A 17,385-nucleotide genomic window follows, 5' to 3' on the forward strand; every position below is an offset into this window, starting at 1 on the left:
ATCACCGCCCCGGCCCCCAGCAGCATACACAGGACCAAGCTGACGTCCAGGGCGTCTGTGCCTGATTGCCCTCATCTATCCCACACACATGGCACACCACCAAAGCATGCCCATAGAGCAAACACGTAGATAATAGCATTGGTATCGGATAACTGCTAGAAAAAAAACATCGCCACATCGCACATGGATATCTGACCAACCAATAACCCCTCCCTGAGCTCCCAACATTGTCGAAAATGAAATTAAGAACTTCGTTTCAGTGCATTCATGCGCAATCTCTCCACACCCTCACTTGAACGGAGGCTTATCAGCCGCACTCTCCTCCAGACTCGCTGCGCTCAATGGCTGCGAGCGCGCGCCGCTAAGATCGCCCGAGTGCGTCTTGCGCAGTGCTTGTCGCATCGTTTCAATCTGGACTGGCAGCTCTTCGCCCGATGCTGGGTTAGGGCTCCCGAGCACTATAGGGGACGTAGGACTCGCGGGTGACCGCGTGCGCGCCAGATCCGCATGCTTGGGCGAGGCTGCTCCACTGGTGGTTGGCGGCGAAGACGCGGCAGACCTCACTGGCGAGGGCGACCGGTTCGCCGTCGACGACAGGCTCATAAACTGCAGAGCCTCGTTGGACGTGGCACCCAAGACTTCCTGTCTGTCGTGCTCGACGTGTTCTGCCTGCACCACGTCTGCGAATGAGATGAAGCTCAAGCGACGTGGATCTGCCGTGTCCAGTGAGCCGTACCCAGGCGCTGTCTCCGTCACCTCAGCATGGCTAGAAGCCACCGACTCTGTGTGAGGCAGAGGCGGCGAGTGCACCGAGTCGGTTATGCTGCCCGCGACCGCAACAGCGGCTGGCTGATGCGCCGTGTGTGTTATGATCTCTACTTCGTCGGGGTTGAGGTGCGTGTCTGTAATGGCCAAGGATGTCGCATCCAGCGCGGGTGGTATGTGGTCTTCTGTCTTGATGTGTGCAGGCACGTCGGCCGAGGGTTCAGGCTCCTGTACATTGCGCTCGAAGATGAGCGACGATGCTGGGCTGTGTAGGCCAGGAGAGTTGGAGCGGATGCGACGACTGGGAGATGCGCCGATTGGCAGCATGCGCGGGCTTCCTCGCGGTGACACTCGTTGTTCGGGCGGTGACATTGGGGGCGAGGGCAGCAATGTTGGCGTCGTCGTCGTGGATGCAGTCTCTGTTGGCTGTTTGCCAGCCACGCTCTCCTTCTTCCTGCCAAGGCCAAATAGCTTCTTTCCCTTGCTCAGGATGCTGCCATCGTCGGTAGCCTTGGTCTCGCTCGATGCGGTCGCGACGGATGCGGGCGGGTTGTTGGGCTGCTGAGGGGCTGCGGCTGTGTTGCTGGATGCGCTCATGATGGTCCCTTCTGACAATGTCGCGGTGTTGGAAACGGTGGAAGATGCGAGATGCGCGTCCTATACAAGAAGCTGCGATTCGGGCCTATGGCAAGCAATAAACCTGTCCTTGTGTCGTCACGCGGTGGCTATCGTCGCTTTCAAGGAAGTTGCCGAGTGGGATACACCCTTGACCTGCAATCAAAAACGGCAGTTGGGCGTCTCTTGCTCAACAGCGAACAATCTCAAACGTCTCAGTAGAGTGTTTTGATGGTATATGCACGACCAGGATTTGGATAGAGCTCAGTGTCTTGTAGAGCGTTGACAGTACCCGTGTTGACACTCTACCATCCCTCATACTTTGGGTTGTTGATCGTCACGTGGCGCTGACGTATGCGCACAAGGTTTCAGGGTCCCGAATAGCTCTCCTGCCTCCAGGTACATCCCCTAGTCTAATCTCGCCGTTCCCGCTATCCAATGCCTATCGCCATCTCACCCAACAACGCCAGCTTCCAATGTGCGACGAGTCTCGTCCATGTTTCAGGTAGACTGTTCAATCTCACTTCCCTTCCATGACGGGACTTCTATGATACTGTGCAAGCACATCTAGTCGTTGTACGTCTCACTGGCCAAATTTTGGTCGCTGCTAGTTCCCTTCATGCGAACACATGCAGACCATTACACGCTGGACAGGCTCTGCGCTCCAGTCACGACCTCCGCCTTTCTTTTTCCATCGTGTCCACTCTATGGTTGAACCAAGTTTTCGTTATCGCTCAGCAGACTCTCGATTACCATGTTAGCAAGATCCCCGCTCTCGATCGAGAGTCCAGCATTACGTCCAAAGACCTGACTATTGGGCGTGTCTCGTGGACAACGAGATTTCTCTTGGTCCATGCCGCAATCGTCTTGGCTTTTCCACCCAGTCAGCTCAAGATACTGGCGCGGGGCAGCTCGCTTGGTAGTGGCTGAACCGCGAAACACCAACATGGACTAGCCGCGGGTAATTATATTTGATGGCATCCTTCCTCCCTTGCATACTTCATCCCTTGCATACACATCACAGGCCGTCCTCGCTTCCTTATACTTGTCGCATCGCTACCAACCTTTCTCGAACTGACAATGACTTTGTGCGCAGAGCCAGACATTGCCGGCCGTTTCTTTCAGTCCATGAGAGACACGGCCACATGTCTCCGAAACTCGTGAAGATGGTATCTCACCGTACCTCATTCGAAACCTTGTTGAGATGAAGAGCCGCTATCGACCACGCCGCATCAGCTTTGGTGATTCTGGTTGGCGGCTATTGATTCATCCCTCGGGAGCAGACACTTATCGCCTAGATGATCTGACACACAGGAGTCAGTACACGTCCAAGTCAGCTCAGCAGCATGACCAAACACCGTGCCGTACGGCAATGATAAGTTCCGTAAACGTGGTTACGCAAGGATAACTAGATGATGACAACATACAATGTGATCGATCTCACAACAACTATGTCCATACTAACAGATTTTCGACACTTTGTACAGAGCTTAGAAACACATCTTTCGCCATCACAGCGGCGACTGCATCGTCTGACATAGGTTGATCTGACATGTGTATAGACCGACGGTGGGCATTAGTCGTAGGATTTGCGGATGCCGAGAAACGCCTTGTTCGACCAGGTTTGCCATGTAGTCGCTACGCTGCTAACGCCCGAATTCCCATCCGTGGCGTCCTCGTAGCTCACTGGTGCTATCCCGGACGTTGGACTCGAGATCAGCTAGCAAGCCTGGGCCATGAACGGCTCGTGTACCCTCGTAACATATACCCAAGGGCATATCCCCAGTCTTTCGAATCTGCAGCGTCCATTTCAGTTACCACCCGGACGCTCCATTTACGTCTCGATGTTGGGCAATCATGGGTACCGTCAATGACTTCTTTAAACCGTACGATCTACGGCCTAAAATCTTGGTCACCGAGCTCACTCTTGCGAGTCTTTCAACCATGGTGCTTGCCATTCGGTCCGTTTCCTCCACATAACGTTTCGCTGACGTCCCGCTTATCGATATCAGCTTCTGTACTCGGAAATGTATTGTAGGAAAAGTCAGCCTGAGCGACTACATCATGGCGGTCGCATTGGTGAGTAAGGAACCCGCTCAGCAATACGCGCTTGCAGACATCTAATACAATCAAGCTCTTTACATGGGGGCTCTGCGCTTGTAACCATTACCAGCTATTCTTCGGTTCTGGCACAAAGAGTAATCCAGAAGTTCCGCCAACGGTGAGTATAGTGCTTTTGTCTACTGCTATCTCTGGTGGCAACATGCTAATGAAGCTCTGAAGGCCACAAAAGAGGAGACAGATGCATTCTGGGAGTATTGGCTGTTCGGGACTGTGGCGTCATGTGAGCAATTGTCCTAACCTGCAATGGACCGCATTGACCATCGGACAGGGTACGCATACCACATTGGTTACTTGTTCATCACGAGCCTTATAAAGCTCTCGATCTTGTGTTGTAAGTTATATGGCAGATATATGCGATCAAGGGATGCGCTGACATAATCACTTCATACTTAGTCTACCTTGGTTTTGCGACCCAGCGAACCTTTCGTAGACTCGTCATCACATCGATTGTGATTGTCGTCGTAATCGGCATCTACTGTATCTTCATCGTGGCCTTTCAATGTCTCGAGAACCCGTCTGACGCCCTATCCCCTGCAATACTCTCAGGTTGGGGTGATGGTCACTGTTTTGACCTGAGGATCGTTCTCTATTGGCAAGCAGGCTGGAGTCTCGGATCTGATCTTGTCGTTCTGCTCCTCCCAATGCCGATTCTACTTGCGCTGCGCATGCCAAGAGGCAAGCGCTTGTCCGTTATAGCAATCTTCGCAGTGAGTCTGCTCATTCCGATAGCGTCCGGAATACGACTTTGGAGCCTGTTCCTCTGGGCAAATAGCGGAGATCTTGCTCGGTACTATAGCGCATACATAATCTTCTGGTAAGTGAGGCGTCCCCACCACGTAGATACGAGGCGAATACTGATGCTATGTTGCTGAATATAGGTCCCAAGGTAAACTATGTCTCTACGACATGCATGTGAGACATTCGCTAACTTCGTATCTTCACCTCTGCAGTCGAGATCAATACTGCGATAATGTGCGCTACCGCACCATCTATTCAGCCACTCCCCAAACGCATGCTGAGCAGAATACCTTGTAACCGACCATCTCACAGCCCATCGTACTACTACGGCGGACGTACTTCGCTGCCCGGGCTTACTGCTGTGGAGATGGAGAGGAATCTGCGGAGAGACAGCATCGATATTCTGGAGACACCAACTCGGACCTATTGTTCCTCTCGAGGCCATACAAATGACCAATCTCATGATCAAACGAGCATTTCCCACAACACGGAAGAGGAGGACATTAGAGCACGGGTCCGCGCGCTTTCATGTCCACCGACCGTATACTTGCGATCCACGTCACCGTCTTCTATTTTCTCCCTCCCTTTGCAGGCGAACAACAATATACAGGGTGGCTGATAATTTACACTATGCTCTGTGTTTTTACCCGGGAGTACCTCCCCGGACACACGAGATTCTAGCATGGCAGCATGCGAAAATTGAGCGTAGACAGAAGCATTCCTAGGCTTTTCTCGCTTATTTCAATCAGCAAACAAAACCTTTCAACTTTGCGAGTTTGAAAGATCAGCAACGAAACTGGTTCCGGAGCCAGCGGTGTAGGCAACTACTTGATTGCAGTGTGCGTACGTCCGACTCAGCCTCTAGGTGCAACATAAGAGCTGATTTGGACACTTGTTGCATGGACCCCTGCTTATTCGTCAGCCACCAACCCTGCTCATTCTTGAGGGACCCGGTTCTCGGATGAGGTAAGCCGCCCCCAAGAACGCAGTATCGTGTAACGTTTGAACGTGCGATTGGTCCGGACGGGCCCGCCAATGTACCATTGTTCGAAATCGTCGCAGGCTGAGGGAACGAAATGAGCAGACCGTAAGAACATGCTAGCAAGCTGAATGGTGGAGTAAGATGTATGTATAGTGGTTTGCAGCTCTTGCTCGTTTGGTTCGTGAGGGTGATCAGCTATTCGAGGGGCTGATACACATATTACACTCTCCCTTGCAAGAGCTGACGACCGATATGAATACCTGAATGCCATTGGCACCTGTTGCCTTGGGGCTGATATGAAACCTTAGCCTTGCCGTTCCGATCGTGACGCAGAATACGCGGCTGTTGTATCCACATACTGTTATTCTAGCTGAGCCTTCCCGTATATCTTGTGTCTTTCTCTTTCTTTTATCGCATGTCTCCAGAATTCACCAAGCTGTCAGGAACTCATCTCTAATTGTGTTCGAGCCATGGGTGTCTCCAGCCAGAGCAAACCTGAACCTTACACATACACGCCAGGCCTTCCACAACGCGCCCTCATAGCAGTTTTCCATGGAGTGAATAATATCATACCATGGCATAAGCTGCCTACCTGGATCGGTGTCCTCAATGTCGCCGCCTTCCGCTACGAGCTACGCCAAAAGAACCTGCACGATGTATACCCCTCTCCTAATAATCAAGGTACTCTTGGATGTCCACATCTGTCTGATGAGCAGTATTTGCATACTCGCCACTCAGATGGTTTGTTCAACGATCTCTCGGCACCAAAAATGGGATGTACAGGTATGCGATTCGGCCGCAATGTACCTCGCGAACACACCGCAAAGCCAAGCGAGGAGGAACTCATGACACCAAACCCACGACTCATCAGTGAGCAGCTACTGAAGAGGGACAACTTCAAACCTGCAACCAGTCTGAACCTGCTAGCTGCGGCGTGGATCCAGTTCCAAGTCCACGACTGGTTTCAGCATGAGAATTCCGCCTCAGAAACGTACAATGTCCCGCTTCCTAAGGGTGACAAGTGGAGTTCGCCAGACGGCAGGATGAAGATTGAACAAACCCAGCCGGATGCCGCGTTAGACAAAACGGACAAAACAGCTCCAGCATACAGAAATATCAACACACACTGGTGGGACGGCAGTCAAATCTACGGCAGCACCGAACTCCGCACAACCGAACTACGCGGGCAGAGCAAAAACGGCAAACTCACTGTCGATACCCAGAAGATTGCTACCTTCCTCCCCCGCGACTCGAACGGAATTCCTCAAACAGGCTTCATGACAAACTGGTGGCTAGGTTTAGAGATGCTACACACGCTCTTTGTCCTCGAGCACAACACCATCTGCGACGCCCTTGTCACTGCCTATCCCTCCTGGAGCAGTGAGCGCATTTTCGACACAGCCCGCCTAGTTAACTGCGCACTGATGGCCAAGATACACACGGTGGAATGGACACCAGCCATCCTCGCGCATCCCGTCCTTGAGATAAGCATGAACGCAAACTGGTGGGGTGTCCTAGGCGAGCGACTGTACAAGATACTTGGCCGCGTATCCGCCACTTCAGAAGCCATTTCTGGAATCCCAGGGTCGAGCGTAGAGCATCATGCTGCCCCGTATGCGCTTACCGAGGAGTTTGTAAGCGTGTATCGTATGCACGCCCTCATACCTGACACGATCGCTTTCTTCAACTCCAGGACTGGGGAGCACAAGACCACACATTCCATTGGCGATGTCGCCTTTGAGAAAGCCAGAGCGCCTTTGGAGAACGATGGTCTGGATTTCTCAGACGTGTTCTATAGCTTCGGGGTCAACTACCCGGGTGCTATTACGCTGAACAATACACCAGACTTCCTACGCGATTTGCACACTCCGGATGGCCGACACATTGATCTTTCTACTATTGATGTCCTCAGGGATAGGGAGAGAGGGGTTCCGCGTTACAACGCTTTTCGTCGGCTTTTCCACTTGGCACCTATGACTTCCTTCCTCGAGCTCACAGGCGGCAACAAAGCTGTTGCGGAGAAGCTGGCGGTCATATACGAGGATGATATTGAGAAGGTGGACTTACTGGTTGGTTGTCTTGCGGAGCCATTACCGGCGGGCTTCGGATTCAGCGATACGGCATTTCGGGTGTTTATCCTCATGGCGAGCAGGAGGTTGAAGAGCGATCGATTTATTGCGGGCGATTGGAATGAAAAGACGTATAGCAAGGTTGGTATGCAGTGGGTACAGAATGGGGGGATGAAGGATGTGTTGGGGAGACATTTCCCAGAATTAGAGAGCGTGTTGGCGAAGAGTGGAAATCGTAAGTTCAACTACATCTTTGAGATGGGCGGAGAAGACGCTAACAGGAGAAATAGCTTTTGCGCCTTGGGCGATGAAGGACGCGAGTAAGAAGTATGAGGGGAAGGAGACTAACGCGTAGACTGGTGGTAAAAAAGCTGGGCTAAGAATTGCGCTTCACCAGTAGTCTCCAGTCGTATTATCAAACCCTTTCTCGCCAGCAGTGCATTTGAACAAACTGCCAGATGTTTCTACGACCAATTCATGACGAGGGCAGGCCCGGGTTGTCACCGTTAGTTGTGTTTCTTCGGTAAAGCGTATGATGAACCGCCTACTCGGGATCTTGCTGCTCTTTAATACATGTTGCTTGTGGGATGCTGAAGGAGACTGAAATTGCTTTTGTGAATTGTGTGTGGGTAGCGAACCAAGATGATGGAACGGGCTGGACCAAGGGTTAAGTGAGGACTGATCGGTATAGCCATACTTGAGCATCGTCAGGAATGTGCGCTCTTGGTATTGTCCTCGTCTAGCGTCGAGTTACAGGGGCTGTATTTGGTTTTGCTAGGGTCAATATACCCTACAGAGTATGCATATGATGGGACAAAGCCTGCTCAAGCATTCCGTTGTCTGAAAAGTCGGGGCCTGTCCAATCTCCGTGTCTGCAAACTCGGTTCCTACGGAGTTCGCACGAAACCCGCATTCAGCAAATCCCGCCGTCTTACACGCCCGGCGGTGCTGTATGTTGAGAGGTATATTCGATGCCTGAACATCGATGTATTCTCGGTGCCTAGAATTTGAGGTTTCTTGGTGCCTAAACGCCACGGAGTCAAGGATACTCAAAGCGTTGAACGGTTATAAAGCCATGGCCCACTAAAGTAATCCTACTTGCGTAGATTGGAGAAATGGCACATGGGTTGTGAACGTGGAACGTTTTGTAGAGGGAACCGCACTCCTATTGTTGTTGATGACGCAATAATGCCCAGCAACTGGCCGCCAGTGATAGTCGCGCCGAAACGCGAAAGCATTTGCCATTGTATGAGTGGTCAATAGAACAATACGAGGTACGCGAGGCCCAGGACATTTTGTAATCTGCGATTTTGCGCGGGGGAAAGGGCAGCCCTGGGCTCAGCACGCAAGCTGCTGACATCGGCGGCATATGGTGCCCGAGCACCGGCCGTCAGTCCCACCCGAGACGCATCTCGCACTCGCTCTCGTCGTATCCGGTCAATACTCTTGCAGCCCTGCACGCTCACCGCAACGGAAAGTTATGCGTCAAGTCCGACTATGACTGTCGTCCGCTTTAGGCAGACATGTTTACTCCCGAGTACACTCGTATATGTAGTGCGTTTTCTTCTCTCAGCGCCTTCTCGATGTTTTTTCAACGCGAAGAACAGTGATTGCCATCACTTGCTTAGTATCCATCGTATTCTCATACAATCATACTATCGCCACTGGCGAACGCGTCATTTGTCCTTTCGGTACATTTAGAAGTCTCAGCAACTCGTTCACTCGTTCGCTCGTTCACGTGTTGGCGTTGCGCAATCACCCATCGTATCAGCCGTATCCAAAACCCCCCGGACGAAACGAGCCGCACGCGTCATACCGATTCGGGTGCGATATCCACCCAGCCGAGAAGCTTAGATCGCGCATTTCACCCCATTCAGCATAGTGTAATCCGGCTCGGACAACGGCTTGGCCTTGCACTACAAGGATCTCTAATCTTCTAGGCCCGTGAGTGGCGCGGTGGAGGATTCTCAAAGGAATTGCGCAGGACAATTGTCCCTTTCCTTTGCGACATCTCCCTAGGACTTCTTGGAGGTACTACCACTGCTGCACGCCAAGTATCAGCAACGACAAGACACGCTCATCGCCTTGAGCAATGGACAACGAGGACTCAGCAACGTCGACGGGGACGGCCATCTCCGCGGCTATTGACGAGAAGCATGAGTTGCATGCGGAAAAGGAGGCCAGGCCGCCCACGGCTGGTCTCAGTGATCAAGAGAAGGATATTATCGACAAACAACTAACAGCACCTAACCTCACAGTTGGATATTTCTCACTGTTTCGATATGCCACTGCGAAGGACAAGCTCGTCATGGTCGTGGCGTTGATCGCCAGTATTGCGGCTGGAGCTGTTATGCCCCTCATGACTGTAAGTAGATACTCGACGACATGAATATATCACAATTAACTTTGATATCTAGCTTGTGTACGGTAATTTCGCTGGCAGCTTTACCAGCTTTTCAGTCGACGCTGTCGCTGCTGCCAAGTTCCAGCATCAGATCAACACGTATACTCTGTATTTTGTATACCTTGGAATTGGGTCGTTTACCACTTCGTATATCAGTATCTTGGGATTCTCCTATACTGGAGAACGCATCACACGAGCGATTCGAGAGCTTTACCTACGTGCCATTTTCAGACAGAACATCGCCTTCTTCGACTTTCTTGGATCCGGCGAAATCACCACTCGCATTAGCTCCGACATGAACTTGGTGCAAGACGGTATCGGTCAGAAGATCGGTCTCTTCGTGACCGGAGTGTCCATGTTCGTGACTGCCATCATCATCGGTTTTATACGATCGTGGAAGCTTTCCCTCATCATGTTGGCGGCAACAGTAGCACTTATTATGATGATGGGTGTCAATGGCACCTTGATGAAAAAGGCTCAGACACTTTCCATCGACGAATATGCCACAGCAGCCTCCCTTGCTGAGGAAGTCTTATCTTCAGCTCGCAACGTTGCTGCATACGGCACTCAAAAGCGACTCGAGGAGAAGTACAAAGCCTTTGTGGACCGCGCAACTGTACATGACTTCAAGGCCAAGTTTTGGCTATCCATGATGATCGCTGGTATGATGGGTGTGCTGAACCTCCAGTATGGTCTTGCATTCTGGCAAGGAAAAAGATTCCTCGACGACGGGGAACTTGGCGTTTCCAACATCCTTACCGTTGTCATGGCACTCATGATTGCTGGCTTTTCCATCGGACAGAACCTACCGCATCTCCAGGCTTTCGGTGGAGCTACTGCAGCCGCTACCAAGGTTTTCAACACGATCGAACGAATTTCCCCCATCGACCCGGAAACAGATGAAGGCATTGTGCCAGACGACTTTGTTGGTAACCTTGAGTTCAGGAATTTGAAGCATGTCTACCCATCTCGACCAGACACTACAGTGCTATCGGACTTCAACCTGGACGTACCATCGGGCAGGATGATCGCGCTTGTCGGTGCATCTGGATCTGGAAAGTCGACCATTGTTGGACTGTTGGAGCGCTTCTACCTCCCGATGGAGGGTCAAATTTTCCTGGACGGCAGAGATATCACAACTTTGAACCTGCGCTGGTTAAGGCAACATATGGCCATTGTGAGCCAGGAACCCGTCTTGTTCAGTACCACAATCTATGAAAGCATTTTGCATGGTTTGGTCAACACAGAGTATGCAGATGTATCGGATGACAAGAAGATGGAGCTCATCGAAAAGGCTGCTAAAATCGCTAACGCTCACGACTTCATCATGGACCTTCCAGAAAAGTACCAGACCAAGGTTGGAGAGCGAGGTGGCTTGCTCTCAGGTGGACAAAAACAGCGTGTTGCAATTGCTCGTGCGATCGTATCGGATCCCAAGATTCTTCTCCTTGATGAAGCTACTGCAGCCCTCGATACCCGATCCGAGAGCGCAGTCCAGGAGGCTCTTGACCGCGCATCGCAAGGACGTACTACCATCGTTATCGCCCACCGACTCTCGACCATCAAAAGCGCCGACAACATCGTGGTTATGGCCTTGGGCCGAATTGTCGAGCAAGGCACTCACCAAGAGCTTATCGACCGCAAAGCTGTATACGCAAGTTTAGTACAGGCCCAAGAGCTTACCTCTAAGGTCAGCCCTGCCAACAGGATGACGCTTCTGGACGACCCTGACAGCAAAACGGAAGGCACTGCCAACGAAGAGAAGCTTGCTTTGTTGCGAACCACTACATCCGCCCCTACAGAGTACCAGGCGAACAAGAATGAGAAAGAGAAGGAATACGGTACTTGGGAGTTGATCAAGTTTGCATGGGAAATGAACAGAGGCGAGCACACTACCATGACTATTGGACTGGTGTTCAGTTTCCTCGCTGGCTGCAACCCTGCCATCCAAGCCATCTTCCTGGGTAACTCCATCAACTCGCTTCTATCTCCTGGAACGTCTCTCGGTGGACTCAACGTAAACTTCTGGTGTGGCATGTTTCTCATGCTCGGAATCGTCATTGGCTCTTTCTACTACGTACAGGGTATGACTCTGTCAAGAGGATCGGCCAGGCTTGTTGGTAGCGTGCGAACGCGCGCTTTTGGGGCTATGCTTCGTCAGGACATGGAGTTCTTTGACGGAGACACAGTAACTTCTGGCGCGCTCAGCAACTTCCTTTCGTCAGAGGCCAATCGTCTTGCTGGTCTCAGCGGCTCTACTCTCGGAACGATTGTCAGCGCTGCTTCTTCCATTCTTGTCGCCATTATCGTCGCATGCTCCTTTGGTTGGAAGCTGGCGCTCGTGTGCTCTGCGACCATCCCACTCGTTATTGGCTGTGGTTACTTCCGCTTTTACGCCCTTACCCGCATGGAGAAACGAACCAAAGAGACGTCTGATGCGGCCAGCTTTGCTTGTGAAGCAGCCTCGTCCATCCGTACTGTGGCCTCACTCTCATTGGAGAAATACCTTTTGGGTACTTACCACGTCAAACTTGCGGACCAGGGCAAGGGCTACTTCAAGTTCACAAATGTGTCAGCGGTGCTCTATGCAACATCTCAGGGTCTCAGCATGTTCATCTTCGCCCTTGTCTTCTGGTACGGAGGACGTCTATTGTTCAACCAGGAGTACACTGTCTTGCAGTTCTTCATAGTCTACTCGTCCATCATCAACGGTGCTCAGTCAGCTGGTGCAATCTTCTCTTTTGCCCCCGACATGGGCGAAGCTAGGGACGCGGCCAAGCTCTTGAAGTCGTTCCTGAACCGCGTTCCAAAGATTGACCACTGGTCGCCTGAGGGCATCAAGATTGAGAGGTTAAGCGGCAAGGTCGAGCTACAGGACGTACGTTTCACGTACCCCGGCAGACCTGACCATCGTGTCCTGCGCGGTGTCAGTCTGGCAGCCAAACCAGGTCAGTTCATTGCACTTGTCGGTGCCTCTGGCAGTGGAAAGTCAACGGTCATGCAGTTACTTGAAAGGTTCTACGACCCAACAAGTGGTGGCGTGCTCGTCGACGATGTGGACCTGAAAGACTACAACCTCCAAGACTACCGATCGCAATTGGCAATCGTGAGTCAAGAAACAACTCTCTACACTGGTACAATTCGCGAAAACATCCTCGCCGACAAGGAAGACTTGGGCGATGAGGCGGTGATACAAGCATGCAAAGATGCCAATATCTATGACTTCATTACATCGTTGCCTGATGGGTTCAACACGCTAGTGGGTGCAAAGGGTGCTCTCCTATCTGGTGGCCAGGTACGTTCCTCTGCTCTCTCTTCCTCTCAAACTTCACTAACATCAGTTTCAGCGCCAACGTATAGCGATCGCCCGCGCCCTCCTCCGTGACCCCAAGGTCTTGCTTCTCGACGAAGCCACATCAGCACTCGACTCCACATCCGAACGCGTTGTACAAGCTGCCCTTGACTCCGCAGCACAAGGGCGCACCACCATCGCGATTGCGCATCGTCTGAGTACGATTCAACACGCTGACGTGATATATGTCTTTGATCAAGGCAAGATCGTAGAGAAGGGCAGACATGACGAACTGGTAGCTAAGAAGGGAGTTTACTTTGAGCTGGCGAAATTGCAGGCCATTGGAGCGCCGCAATAATTCACAAAAGCGGGAGCTTTTCTGCATGAATGGAGTTTGGGTATATATTTGTAATCATTTTTCTTAGATCATTAGGCTGGGAACTATATAGATCTCTGGCATATAAAATGCCTGTCTCTCTGCCTATGGTAGAGAATGCTCAATAGCTAATGTTTTCACATCTTCGCTTTCGTACTGGTGGATGTATTCGTGGGGTAAGTACCCCATCTGACACGTGAACGCGCGCGTCGCGATCTTCAGTTTGGAACGCGACTTCCGATGGCAAGCCATCATCCCATCCATCTGAAATGCAACATTTGCCTTGCGCCGCTGTCACCAAACCGAAGATGCAGTGTGAGCTATGTTGAGATGCATAGCTTTGCCAAGCATGGCTCGAACCAAGCCATTCCTTCAGGCGCCCACGCCGCATCGCCTCGACCGCGGCCAGCGAGTCACGATGAATCACCATTTATCTTGACACAGCGCACCTTTCGCTGAGGGCGCCTGTATCCTATCCTCTTCGCGACACACATCGATATATTGTGACTCCGTAAAGGCCGTCCCACAGCGCCAGACCACGAGAATGCGCAACCCCAATGGCTGTCGCGTATTGCTCCTCCTCCTTCCACCCGGTCTCCTCCTTGCCATCGCCGCCCTAACCAATATCCTCGAGAGCATATCCAAGGACAATTTCGAAGACTACCTTGATCGCGATTGGCGCAGCGGTGGTCGCCAACTCATCCTATCACGCCCAGGCGGCACCGCCTCGAACGACACCACCGTGACCATAGACATCAACAACGTGCCCATATACGTCGTATTGGGGTTATGCATACTAGGCTATGGAGTTGGTCTGCTCAGCGCGGCTGGAATATGGCAGTTGAGGAGAACAGAGGGCACCGCGGCACATGAGAGGAAGTGGACTTGGGTTGTCTTCGTGGTCAATATCGTCATGGTGGGCGCGAGCCTGGGTGGCTTTGGTTATGCGACCTCAGTCCAAAGCAGCGAGAAGAGCTGGCAGAATTATGAAGACGTTGGACAAGAGGACCAGGAGCATACGAGAGAGACGTGGGCATGCCAGATCAGTAAATTCTATCCTGATAGGAATTGGGCTGGTACTGCTTGCGGGACTACGAAAGCGATGAGGTTCTTACTGGTACCCATGGCTGTTGCTGCGCTATCGATCTTTCTCAGTCTGTGGGTTCTCGTACGTGCGAGGGGAGGAGTGAAGTGGATGTTTGGTGGGAAGGGGAGGTATGCTGGGTTTGCAAATGTTTATGAGATGCGACCACCTGGTCCACCATCGCCTTATGCTGGTCCACCAGGGCAGCAATGGATTCAGCAGCCATGGCCGACACAGCATGGACAACAATGGGTCGGACAGCCCGTACAACAGCAGTGGGCGCCGCAACCTTATCAGCCATGGGGCCCGCAGCAGCCTGTGCAGCAATGGGGTCCTCAGCCCGGGGCCCAACAGCCCGTTTCTCAAGTACCAAAGTCAGATGCTGCGGTAGAGCAACGTCCGGTTTTCGGATGAGGTTGCAAGAATGCGAAATCTTAACTCTTACTGCAGCGTTGCATGGCTTTCCCCTTCACTTATGATCTAGACCTGTTTCGCCTTCACCTTGAACCCACCAAAAAGAGCAAGAGCGCTTCCGTAGGTCACTATTGTTTGGAATTGCGACTGTTGAAGGACCTGCCTATTTACATCTCAGAACTTTTGACATCTTAACGCAACCGTCTAGGCCATAATTGTCATGTCGGCAGGCTCTTCTCATGGTACGGCGCCATCAGCAGGCACTCCAAGGTCACTCGACATCCTTCTCAGGGACTTGGAAAAGCGATTTGGAAGAAGCGCCGATGGAGAGTATGCGAAGAACTTCAAGAACCGAAGTTATGCCACCAGCCTCGATGACCTCGATAGCAACGACGACGGTAAGCCTGCGCTACCTTACGTAGTAGGCGCTACATTTGTTGCTCGCCGTCATGAACCACCTGCGCCTTTCGGTTTTGGCTACGATACTCCTTGGCCGCCTTACAAGACAAACGATTTCCGACTACCGCAGATCGACTACTGTCTGATTCGACAGCCACTCGAAGGTCGTACACTTGATGAGTCTCGCGTACTCACGATTACGGGCACGATACGTACTGGGTGTTCCTTCGGGGCTCAGGTCGTTGTCGTCAACGGAAATATAGTGGCGAAGATATACGACCCGCTATACGACGCTGGAGGTGATTGCTATGACAACAAGCGCGACGTCGTTTGGCTAGCCGACGGAGACTATTCACGGGAAACTGCCGCATACGAGGAATTGCTAGCAAGCTCCGATACATTGAGTCTGGTTCCGGAGTACTACGGGAGCTGGACAATTGAAGTACCTACGAAAGTGGGCGATCAGACATTCACACGACATGTCCGCCTCATACTAGTGCAGCATATCAAGGGAACCGTCATGAGTACTGTCCAGCCTCAGTTGCTCTCTCGACAAACACGTTCGGCGATAATGAAGAAAATCTTAGAAGCTGAATCTCTCATCTTCAACGCTGGTGTCCTGCACCGCGACATATCGCCCCGCAATATTATGCTCGTCCCCCTAGCATCAAACGTCTCGTTAGACGATCCACATCTCCGAGTCGTCATTATCGACTTTAACGTTTCTAATGTCATCCGCCTTAGCAACGCTTCCTGCCACGCTTCGGACGATCCCAGCCCTGTATCACTACAAAGAAAATGGCCAGGTAAATTCCTTGGTCCAGTAACGAGGTTTTGGAATACGATGGAGGAGTTTGAAGCTCGAGATTGGGTGAACGATGAAGATGGGAAGGCGAACGAGTGGTTATGGGAATGCTTCGGGCAGAGGGAGGAGTATGTACCGCTTGTCAGAGACAGAGAAGAGAGTGAACTGTGTCCAAGGATTGCTTGGCGCAGTGAGCTTGAGGATGACGAGAACGACGAAGATGAAACTGTTGCAGGTACGGTGAGGAAATTTAGCTTATATACTTACTAAATCAAGACGCTAGTAAGATATAAGTAGTATAAATACTTTAGTAGTGTTTATATTTTAATATACTAAAAAATCTTATAATAATAGCTTTTGTAGGTAGCTTAATAACCTTATCTTTTTTGTTATCTAATCTTGTTAGGGTGGCTTATTACGCGAAGTGGCTCGTTACGCGCACGGTTAGTGTATACCTGCGCTTTCCTATTTGCTGTTAGTTGTTATCATGGCATAATTATATGCAACCCGATTTCAACAACAACCATGCACGGAGTCAGCCCCTGTTTTTCGAGTCTTTCCAGATTCAATGGATCAATGGCTCGGTAGATGTTCCCTAGCAAATACTCTTAATGTCTTGATAAACTACCTCCAAAGCACGTAAACTTCGCTTAAGAAGAATCAGACAATAATGTATGTCATCGGTCTGTTTCTCCCCACCGTCAAGACCAGGTCCTCATTTCCAAGCGTCATGTTGCCGGCCTTATCCTGCAATTGCACCTGCTTCTGGGCGAGCTCTACATTTCCGAGTACACTCTCAGGTAACCAATCGTCCAAAGTAGGCTTGCATTCAGGCTCGCTCCCACTAATCAAAACAACGGACCCCCAACGATTCCCCTGAGTTACATTCCAGCATTCCTCGAAAGCTTCCTCAAGACTGCGACACGTTATCAAGACCTTTTGGCTAGCAACCCTGATTATTTCGGCTGCATAGTACCGTAGGCGTGGATTGTTGGTAGCGGAAACGTGGATTATAGTGGGCTTCTTCTGGTAACCGCCTCGCGAAAAGATACTGAATTTGTTCCACGACGGGCGGTGATTGTAACTCATGATATCCTCCGCAGACCTTTCAAAGACATCTGCTTCTGAAATTCGAGAAGCGGTTGCACGCGGCTCGTTGGGCTGGCTTGGTTTGAGTAAGCCCTGTATGAATGAGATGTCGGCTGTAGCGGGATTAATGGTTTCAATGCGACGTCCTCTGAACCGAACACACAGCAGCATTGTTTCAGGATCACCGTCCCAGTCAGCCTCAATACTAAATGTGACATCTTCCGATCCG

General features: G+C 51.4%; 5 protein-coding genes across 5 annotated transcripts; 4 read left to right on the forward strand and 1 right to left on the reverse strand.

Annotated features, from left to right (window-relative positions):
* Positions 1-288: 288 nt before the first annotated feature.
* Positions 289-1,362, reverse strand: J4E82_006458 (uncharacterized protein; the record flags this gene model as incomplete). The annotated part of the gene is made up of 1 exon (XM_051732715.1): positions 289-1,362. One exon carries the CDS (start codon positions 1,360-1,362, stop codon positions 289-291), a length of 1,074 nt encoding a protein of 357 aa, XP_051587484.1.
* A 4,332-nt stretch (positions 1,363-5,694) lies between these two features.
* J4E82_006459 (uncharacterized protein) lies at positions 5,695-7,648 on the forward strand (the record flags this gene model as incomplete). Its single annotated transcript, XM_051732716.1, has 2 exons — positions 5,695-7,528; positions 7,584-7,648. 2 exons carry the CDS (start codon positions 5,695-5,697, stop codon positions 7,646-7,648), a joined length of 1,899 nt encoding a protein of 632 aa, XP_051587485.1.
* Positions 7,649-9,385: 1,737 nt separating this feature from the next.
* J4E82_006460 (uncharacterized protein) lies at positions 9,386-13,347 on the forward strand (the record flags this gene model as incomplete). The annotated part of the gene is made up of 3 exons (XM_051732717.1): positions 9,386-9,658; positions 9,711-12,992; positions 13,045-13,347. The coding sequence occupies 3 exons, from the start codon at positions 9,386-9,388 to the stop codon at positions 13,345-13,347; spliced, it is 3,858 nt and encodes a 1,285-aa protein (XP_051587486.1).
* Positions 13,348-13,909: 562 nt separating this feature from the next.
* J4E82_006461 (uncharacterized protein) lies at positions 13,910-14,863 on the forward strand (the record flags this gene model as incomplete). The annotated part of the gene is made up of 1 exon (XM_051732718.1): positions 13,910-14,863. The coding sequence occupies one exon, from the start codon at positions 13,910-13,912 to the stop codon at positions 14,861-14,863; it is 954 nt and encodes a 317-aa protein (XP_051587487.1).
* A 220-nt stretch (positions 14,864-15,083) lies between these two features.
* J4E82_006462 (uncharacterized protein) lies at positions 15,084-16,337 on the forward strand (the record flags this gene model as incomplete). The annotated part of the gene is made up of 1 exon (XM_051732719.1): positions 15,084-16,337. One exon carries the CDS (start codon positions 15,084-15,086, stop codon positions 16,335-16,337), a length of 1,254 nt encoding a protein of 417 aa, XP_051587488.1.
* Between the last annotated feature and the right edge of the window lie 1,048 nt (positions 16,338-17,385).

The sequence above is a fragment of the Alternaria postmessia genome, assembly GCF_024291825.1.
Source record: "Alternaria postmessia strain BMP 2775 chromosome Unknown scaffold_38, whole genome shotgun sequence".
Taxonomy (NCBI): Eukaryota; Fungi; Ascomycota; class Dothideomycetes; order Pleosporales; family Pleosporaceae; genus Alternaria; species Alternaria postmessia.